The following is a 10587-nucleotide window of genomic DNA, read 5'->3' as shown; positions in this document are numbered from 1 at the left end:
GTTCCTTACATAATGGGAGTCACTCACTTCCTATTTATAGGAAAGACTCAACCCATTTACACATACAAAGGGGAAAGCCTAAAACACTACATCCAAGAGTGACTTTGCACCCTAACAATATTGTTTTCATAGAACATTAATTTTTCTCTAACTAAATACAAGAGTAGAATTTATTTATTAATATCAAATATGTAACAAATATTTAATAAGTACCAACTTGATTAAGGTGTGACCCTATAGGATCATATGTTATTAGTAATGTCACTCGATAATGATACTTGGGCATATAGATCCAACAATCTCCCACTTACACAAGATTCAATTAAAGAATGACATAGACAGTAGCTAACGTCTAGCAACGGGCTACAACCCCTAATAACACATGAAGGGGTGCAATCAATCAACATCCAATTCCAGGAGCTCACTAGCTACAATTGAAGTATAAGGTAAGTGTATCAATATTCTCTTTGTTAAAGACATCATGTTGGATATGAGACATGGAACGTTATCATTCTCATTTGCCATCCAACTTTTAAGAAAGGCACCTTAGATGTCTAACTCTCAACATATAAGAGGAACAAAGCCCATCCTGACTACATACATACTCTCATATAGTTCATGCTCTACCCAACGAAGGCTTTTATAACTGCACGGTTACAAACAATGTTTAACCATGTCAAAGTACAACAATCCCCATACTTGAGTTCTCCAATATGCATCTAAGGTCGAAAGACATAAAGATATTTACCTGTGATCAAAATTCACTTATGATATCGATCCATGAAGTGATTCTTGATGCGGGTCATATCCAATAGTTGTTCTCTAACAAGTACATATCAGTTTGGATGCAACACTTTGCTATTTCACCTCTTGAAATAAACCAAGCCGATTCATATTAGTCTTAATTCACAGTTGCTCCCGCAACAGTGACTGACTATGGACAATTTTTGAATAATTACATTATTCAAGGACTGAATAACATGCTAATACAGAACACAATAATATTCAACACAAAAATGATGTCTCATATTCAGAGGAGATTACATATTATTGATACATAGTTCTGAATATCCATATATTAGTCAAGTACACATTTAAATCCAATCACTAGCTAATTGTAGACCGATTCCTTTTGCATGACTCTCAAACTTGCTTTGAGGTAGAGCCTTTGTGAACGGATCTGCTAGATTATCATATGTATGAATCTTTTCAATGTGTACATTTCCCAATTCTAATTCCTGACGAATGAAATTTAATTTTCGTTGAATGTGTCTAGTCTTGTTGGTAACCATCGGGTCTCTTGCAATAGCGATGGCACCAGTGTTGTCACAAAGCATCTCAATGGCATTTTTGATGCTTGGAACAACATCCAGATCACCTATGAATTTCTTCATCCAATCAACTTCTTGAGCCGCTTCACACATAACTATGTACTCTAATTTTGTTGTAGAGAGTGCAACCACTTCTTGCTTTGAACTCTTCCAGGAAATGGCTCCTCCATTAATTGTAAACACATATCTCGACTGTGATCGTGAGTTATCTCGATCAATGTTGAAACCAGCGTCAGTGTAACATCTTATAGTGACCTCTTATTCAAATCCCCCATAGACCAGAAACATATCTTCAGTTCTTCTTAAGTACTTAAGAATGTTCTTAATAGCCACCCAATGCTTTTCGCCAGGATTAGCTTGATATCTACTAGTTTTACTAATAGCATAAGCTACATCCGACCTTGTACATGTCATAGCATACATAATCGAACCTACTTCTGAAGCATACAGTATGCGTCTCATTCTTTGATCTCATCTTCAGTACTAGGGCTGTCAGCCTTAGAAAGAATGATACCAGGCAGTACATGAATAATTCCTCGTTTCGAGTTATACATTGAAAAACGTTTCAAGATTTTGTCAACTTATGTACTCTGACTCAAACCAATGAGTCTTTGGGATCTATCTCTATAGATCCTAATACCGAGTATGTATGCAACATCCCCTAGATCTTTCATTTGAAAGGACTTACCAAGGTAGGCCTTAGTCTCCTTCAATGTCGGGATATCTTTCTCGATTAGTAATATGTCATCAACATATAGAACTAGAAAAACAATATGCCTCCCACTTGCTTTGATTTATACACATGGTTCATCGGGACTTTCAGAAAAACCAAACCTTTTGATGTTTTCGTCAAAACGATGATAGGCCCTAGATGCTTGTTTCAATCCATAAGTGGACTTCTTCAGTTTACACACATTCTTTAGGTTTTCTGGCTCGACAAAACCTTCAGGTTGTTCCATATAAACATCTTTCTCAATATATCCATTAAAGAAAGTGGTTTTGACATCCATTTTCCATATCTCGTAGTCATAATATGCAGCTATGCCATGATAATCCTAATAGATTTAATCTTAGCAACTGGCGAGAAAGTATATTCATAGTCAACACCTTGAATTTGAGTATATCCTTTCGCGACAAGTCGTGCTTTGAAAGTTTGTACATTTCCGTCCATGTCGATCTTCTTCTTGAAGATCCACTTGCTTCTAACAGCCCTATTGTTAGGAGGTAAGTCAACCAAGTCTCATACTTTATTATCATCCATGGATTAAATTTTAGTTCTCATGGCTTCAAGCCATTTTTCAGACTCTGAGTCTGCAGTAGCAACCTTGTAATTGATGCGTTAATATTTATCCATCAAGAAGACTTCCTCTTCAGGAATGACAAATCCAAATCTGTCAGGTTCCTGATGAGTTCTACTGGAACGTCGTACAGTTGGTGTAGTTTCCGGCATATGAACGATAACTTCAGGTTCAACAATGCTTTGTTGATTATCATTTTCAACTAAAGGTTGTGTCTCTCGAATTTCTTCGAGGTAAATGGGGCTCCCACTTACTTTATGTGAGATAAAGTCAGTTTCAAGAAACATTGCTTTATGAGCTATGAACACTCAATTTTCCTTTTTCTGAAAGAATTAATAACCGACGGTTTCCTTTGGGTATCCCACAAAGATACACTTATGAGATATAGGTTCAAGCTTGTAAGAAGTTTCTCTTTTAACATATGCTTCAAAACCCCATATCCTTAAGGAAGACATTGATGGAACCTTTCCATTCCATAACTCCTAGTGAGTCTTACTAACCTTTTTAGTTAGGGCCTTGTTTACAACTCGAGCTGCAGTTCCAAGGGCATAACCCCAAAATGAATGAGGAAAGGAAGTATGACTCATCATCGATCGCACCATATCAAGTAGAGTACGCTTTCTCCTTTTCGAGACACCATTATGCTGAGGTGTTCCTGGTGGAGTGAGTTGTGACACTATGCCATAATTCTTCAGATGTTCATCAAACTCAGAACTCAGATATTCACTACCACGATCTGATTGTATGGTTTTAATCTTTTTACCAAGTTGATTCTGTACTTCATTTTGGAAAACCTTGAAGACATCGAATGCTTCATATTTGTGTTTCATGAGATACACATATCCAAATATACTGTAATCATTAGTAAATGTAATGAAGTATCTTTCACCACTTCTGGTCATTGTTCTAAAAGGTCCACATACATCAGTATGTATGAGTCCTAATAGATCTGTAGCTCTTTCACCAACACTGGTATAAGGAGCTTTGGTCATCTTGCCACATAGACATGATTCACCTACATCAAAAGACTCTGAGCCTTTTGACTCTAACATTCCATCCTTTTGGAGCTTAGAAATGCAAGTTTTACTTATGTGCCCAAGTCGACAATGCCATAAATAAGTTTTATTTGAGTCTAACTTTGTTTTCTTATTTAAGTTGAACATTGAATTATCCTTTGTGTATGAACCATTTAAGTCGATTTCATATATTCCATTTTTGGGACTAGTCTCAAAATATAACACATAATCTTTAAACACATAAATGTTTTCAGAATCAAAGTCAAACTATTAACGAAAACCTTGTTAATACAAGAGAGAAGTAGAGATAATATTCCTAGTTATACTAGGTACATAACAAAAATTGTTCAAAATAATATTAAGGCCACTTGGAAGCAAAATATGATATTGTCCTATGGCTTCGATAGTTACATGATTGTCATTGCCAACATGAAGTTCCAAATCGCCATCTCTTAGTTCTCTAACATTCCTTAGTCCCTACAAATCATTGCAGATGTTAGTACCACTTCTAGTATTGAATACCTAATAATTAGTATGGAATGCATGTAATTCAATCACATATATACCTGAGGTGCCAACCTGGTTGGCTTTGATCTTCTTAAGTTCTTCTAGGTATTTGGGACAGTTGCGCTTCCAGTGTCCCTTTTCATTACAGTGAAAGCAATCCGCGTTAGCAGCAGGTTTGGGTTTTGGAGTTGGGTTAGTGGAAGGAGGCTTCCCTTTACACTTTCCCTTGCCTTTCCTGGAAACTTTGCATTTCCCTTTACCGGTATTATTACAGATTTTCTTCTTAGAGACTTGAGCCTCACGGATCATCAACACTTGGTTGTTCCTAGATTTCTTGATGTTTTCCTCAATATTTTTGATCATGTTATGAAGCTCATTGATCCTCCTCTCCCAGTCATTCATTGTGAAGTTCATCACAAATTGATTAAATGAATTAGGCAATGAGGCTAGGATCACATCGGTCGCTAGCTCATCCTCAAAGGGGAATCCGAGGCAGGCAAGTTGGTCAACATAAGCTTTCATTTTGAGTACATGTGCACTCACAGAAGATCCCTCTACCATCTTGCAACCAATGAAAGAATTCAAGGTCTCATACCTCTCTTGCTTAGCCTAAATTTCAAATATGACTCTCAGTTGTTCAATCATTTCGAATGCTTCATGAAACTCAAAAGTTTTTTGATGTTCAGGAGTCATAGTTGCAAGCATGATGCCAGTCACTTCGTTCGAATCATTAACATGTTTCGCCCAAGCAGCTTTTGATGTTTTGGGAGCATTAGCTGGGAGCTCTTCTGGGATAGGTTCATCAAGGACATGGTTCCTTTCCTCAAGCTTGAGGAAAATTCTCAGTTGTCTGAACCAATCAAGAAAGTTCGGTCCACTTAGTTTTTCTTTTTTGAGGATGGATCGGATGGTAAGTGATGATGTGGTTACAGTTGGGGTAGTCATCTACAAAAGTAATAAGATTCATTTTAATATATTCGATATAAATTCTTTTCAAAAATAATTACCCTTCAAATTAAATTTTGAAAAGCTAAGATCCACATCACCCAAAATAACTTGAGGACCCGACCCACTACTCAAGTGATTTTGTTGATCGATAGGTTACAATAACCAATTACAGCTCTTATGTAACTCTTAGATTTATGGGATCCAAAAACATTACTTTGTTTTTATATGGCATGTTCATCCCAACTATGCCTCAAAACTCTTATGCTTAGGTGACCTTTATCACATAAGAAATTGATTAAATCATCCATTTAAAAGACATGTAAGTTATATTTCACAAATGGTTAGGTGACTTTTTCCCATAAGCAAAAAGTAAAACACCTTGACTATTTTTGACAACTTACATGAATAAGGTGACCCTAAAATCCACATGAACTGCACAAAAAATCTCAAGTGAATTTTAAATGGATTGCATAGATTTGAAGTTTTGTAAATAAGGACTTTTATCAATGTTTATTACTCTAGCATTTTAAAACATTTTGTATCATGAATATTTCATGCATAAAATATTCCATGGTACATTTAAAGTGTTCTAAAAATTATAAAGTTGTATTTATTTCATATTAAATTTTACCGGTTAAAATTCATACTCAATTTTAATTCGACATTATACAGATTGGAACCGGTTTCTAACTTTGTTAATAAACAACCTTTTATTATTAAGTTATGGAGTTTAGAATAAGTTTGAAAAATATTTGAAACCTTTTATATCTTTAAAAGTTTTGCTACTTTAGCGGGCTTTTTCTTAATGTTTTAGCATGGAAAACATAGTTTCATACACACAACATTTTATAACAACAAAAATAAACATCACAAGCATGCATTTAAAATGTATACACAAAGCCATTTTCTAATAATATTTACTGTGAGCCATCACAACAAATATTAAATTATTTCCTAAAGGACTTATTAGGACACTTCAAGGTCTTTAAAAGGCTCCCTGTCTTCATAAGAACTTCATGCTCCATCTCCTTACATTTTATAAAAGTAAAATACAACTAGTCTAAAACTAATTTATTACATAGGAAATGAATAAATGAAATAAGACATATTTATCTATTACATCATCATATGAATAAATAAATACTAACCACAAATATCTTAATGGCTTGTTTATACATAAACAACATATCAAACATATTAACAAACAACTATTTGTTTTTTCTAAGACAACTTTTATATAACCAAAATGAATGAAAAAATGGTTATATAAAAATAAACACTTTTAACAACAAGTTGCCAAAGAAAAAAAATATGGACATTTCTTTAGCCAAAAAGGAATCCATGCTTATTTTCCAAAAAACCAAAGATTATCATAACATGAAAATCATTCTAACATTTAAAAGATCGCTCTAATACCACTGAAGCGTTTTGTTGCATAAAATAAATAGTTTTTCACAAAAACCGGCAACAGAAGCTTTAAAAATTTCTTATAAATTTCAAGTGTGACAACAAAACAAACCATCAAGGATCCTTTTAAAAAGGTTAGAATGATATTATAACAACTATAGGGTGTTTAGAAAATACAACCTTTGTAGACTCTGGACCCTCTTGGTGTAACATCCATAAAAATCATGCCAAATTTGAACTTTTTAAAACATTTAAAAATCATTAAGTTATTACAATTCGTTTTCAAAATAGTATCATATCAGAGTTCCTAGAAATCATAATCATAAATCGAGGAAGTCTACCATCAGGCCTTCGCCTTCCCGCGATCATCAGTAGTACCTGAAACAATAATCGATAAATGTAAGCTCGAAGGCTTAGTGAGTTACCCCCAAAATACCAACGCCATAACCATATCATATAAAAATATAAACAAACACCATGCATAATGAACCATCAATTTGACTGGACCGACTCTCGGTCCTTAGCTAATTGGACCGCTCTCCGAGCAATCGACACGTCTGGACCACCCTCCTCGGGGCCTTTATCCTATCCGGACCGCTCGCTGGGCCTTCGACCTGACTAGATTTGCCTGGCCAGGGCTTACAGTCTACCCAGTCCGCCCAGTGTGTCTTGGCCTACTGCACACAGCATGAACTGCCTCAACCCTTTCCCCAAACCAACAAACATGTGCACATACATATAAACAAGTAAACATGCAAATCTAACAGATCACTAATCATGGCAACAATCCTATAACCATGATACTAATCTAACCGATCGCTAACCTAGCAACCATCCTATAACCAGGTTACTGATCTAACCGATCTCTAACATAGCAACCATCCTAACTACCAGGATGTAAATCAATAAACATATCATGCAATAAACCCATATGCAAATCTGATAAGGGCCGACATTGTTGCCTTAGACCCTATTGATATGGTGAGGAGAACTCACCTCGCAATGTTGATCGGAATTGAAGAATCGAACTCTCGAATATATGTCTCACCAAAAACCCGAACTATCCAAATAATGAATATTAAGTAAATAAATGGGAATATCAATCTTGACTAAGGCCCCACATAATCCATTTTGTCCTTTCTCTTTATTGGGCCAAGGCCCAATTGCCAAATCCGTAATCTTAAAAGTCCATAATTCCAAAGCCCATCAATGACCTAATTTTCCCAATTGGGCCCAAATTCCTAATTGGGCCTTATTATAGGATCATTTATCAAAACTGGCCCAAATGCAATTATTCAGAGGGCCCAATAAGGCCCAAGTCTAGTTAGTCCAAAAGCGGCCCAATCCCGAAGCCCAATTCACAAAAGCCCAACATAGGACGTATGCAGGGTGTACTCCTCTGGTACGCTTGGCGTACTCTTCCTGACGTTGACCACCATCGGGGTGGTAGACTCAGTACGATGGGCGTACAGGATTTACACGAGGCATATGCAGGGGTTTGCCAAAACCCTAGTAAGTGCTTAATGGCTTAATCACTTAAGCCCTAATTACAGATCCATCGACCAAATGTGTCTTTGCACCATGAAGTCGCGAACTTTAAGACTTTGGACATCCAGAAATCACTTAACACATGGTCTTAATCCATTAAGACCTTCCTACTCCATGCATAAGACACATTTAGCTATTGGGACATCATTTTTATCAATGAGGACCTTCTTAAGGGCCTGAAAGGACAACTCATCTCATCCAAATCATATCATGCATCAACTTGGGACTTTTGGGGCAAGAAATGGTTCCATAAAGCTATCATTGCAAGATCTATAACATACATGCATAAAGTTTGAAGCTTTTTACCTTCTGGAGCTTCTATAACACAATGAAAATTCAGATCCACAAGGTTGCCTTCCTTCTCCAACTATTTGATGCAATGCCTTCACCTTCAAGATCTTAAAACACATACTAACTCACACTCACAAAAAAAATAGGGTTTGGAACGTTTCTGGAATATGGAGGCTAGGAGTGATGAGAGAAAATTAGCCATAAGGCTATTTATATAGCCCCAACCCTAAATATTAGGGTTTGCATCTGACACGAGTACACTTAGCATACACAATTGAATGCCCAGCATACTAAGGCGCACCCTAGTACGCTTAGCATACCTTATGTATGCTTAGCGTACTAGCCTTGTCTCCAAAGTTGCAACTTTAGTCCTTAGGCATCTCATGGGTCGACTCCTCTAACTCCAGGGACTACAAATGACAAATAATGATAAAAGAGAGTGTTCGGAAATACCTACAAAATATCAGGATGTTACAATTCTCCCCACTTGACCTAGACTTCGTCCTCGAAGTATGCGGTGGTAAACAAATCTGGGTAATGCTCGCGCATCTCAGATTCTGGCTCCCATGTCTACTCAGATCCCCTCCGATGTCGCCACTGCACCTTTACCAGAGGTATTTCCTTGTTGCGCATAACCTTTACCTTCCTTTCCAAAATAGCCACTGGTTGCTCCACATAGTTCAGGCGCTTGTCAACCTGAACGTCATCGAAGGACACTACTGCACCCTCGTCCATTATGCACTTCCGTAACTGGGAAACATGGAAAGTGCTGTATATCTGACGGAGCTCCTTCGGAAGATCCAGTCTGTATGTAACCTTGCCAACCCTGGAAATAACCCGAAATGGTCCAGTGTATCGAGGAACCTAACTTTCCCCTCTTTCTGAAACCAATCACACCCTTCCAGGGTGAAACCTTCAGTAATACCATGTCACCTGCCTGAAACTCCAACTCAGATCAGCGTCTGTCGGCGTAACTCTTCTGTCGACTCTGAGCGGTCTGCAGTCGCTGTCTAATCTGCTAAATCTTCTCGGTAGTTTGCAAGGCTACCTCCATCCATCCCATCACTCTGTTATAAACCTTACCCCAACAGACCGAGGTGCGACATCTCCGCCCATACAACAGCTCAAAAGGTGGGGCACCAATACTGGAATGATAATTGTTGCTGTAGGCGAACTCTGCAAGGGGTAAGTGGGCATCCCAACTCCCACCGAAGTTGATGATGCAAGCCCTCAACATGTCCTCGAGGGTCTGTATAGTCCGCTCACTCTGACCGTCGATCTGCGGATGATAAGTTGTGCTAAAATGCAGCCGCGTGCCCAGCTCCTTGTGGAACTTCTGCCAGAAGCGGGAGGTGAATCTAACATCTCGGTCAGAAACAATAGAGACCTGAACTCTATGGCGTGCAACGATCTCACGGACATACATGTCGGTCAGCTTCTCGGTCGATGAACTCTCCCGTATGGCCAGGAAATGGGCATTCTTGGTCAATCGATCTACGATGACCCATATATCATCGAATCCCTTCGCCGTCCTCGGCAACTTTGTAATGAAGTCAATCGTGATCTGTTCCCATTTCCACATGGGTATCTCTAGAGGCTGCAGCTTGCCATGCGGCATCTGATGCTCAGTCTTGACCATCCTGTAGGTCAAGCACCTCTCAACGTACCAAGCGATTTCTTGCTTCATGCACGACCACCAGTAACTCAAACTCAAGTCCCAGTACATGTTGGTGGCTCCCGGGTGAATAGAGAAATGAGACTTATCAGCCTCCTCCATAACTTTCTGTCTGACCCCTCCAAACATCGGAACCCATACCCGAACGCATCGGGTCAACAATCCACCGCTATCCTGTACAAATCAGACATTCTTTCCCCTGATATTCTGGTCGCATGGCCTCAGCCTGACCCATTCTAATCAAACTCATGAGTGGAGAATCCACCGATATCTTCATACACGTAGCTCGTGTGGAAGATCCAGCTGACTTGCGGCTCAGAGCGTCTGCCACCACGTTCGCTTTACCTGGATGGTAAAGGATCTCACAGTCGTAGTCATTGACTACATCTAGCCACCTGCACTGCGTCATGTTCAAGTTTGGCTGATCCTTGATGTGTCTCAGGCTCTTGTGGTCCGTGTAGATGGTACATCGGACCCCATAGAGATAATGCCTCCAAATCTTGAGGGCGAATACCACCGCCCCCAGCTCTAGATCGTGAGTAGGGTACCTCGACTCATGTGGCTTC

The 10587-nt window shown here is 38.5% G+C and overlaps 1 protein-coding gene across 1 annotated transcript; it reads right to left on the bottom strand.

Annotated features, from left to right (window-relative positions):
• Positions 1-2125: 2125 nt before the first annotated feature.
• Positions 2126-4713, bottom strand: LOC145157545 (uncharacterized). Its single transcript, XM_079076570.1, has 4 exons — positions 4225-4713; positions 4057-4122; positions 3130-3912; positions 2126-2386 (listed from the first exon to the last, which is right to left on the bottom strand). The coding sequence occupies exons 1-4, from the start codon at positions 4711-4713 to the stop codon at positions 2126-2128; spliced, it is 1599 nt and encodes a 532-aa protein (XP_078932696.1).
• Between the last annotated feature and the right edge of the window lie 5874 nt (positions 4714-10587).

Source organism: Lactuca virosa, chromosome 2 (assembly GCF_052849685.1).
Source record: "Lactuca virosa cultivar CGN04683 chromosome 2, Lactuca_virosa_CGN04683_v6, whole genome shotgun sequence".
NCBI classification, from domain to species: Eukaryota; Viridiplantae; Streptophyta; class Magnoliopsida; order Asterales; family Asteraceae; genus Lactuca; species Lactuca virosa.
This window is presented reverse-complemented; position numbering and strand designations above follow the sequence as displayed.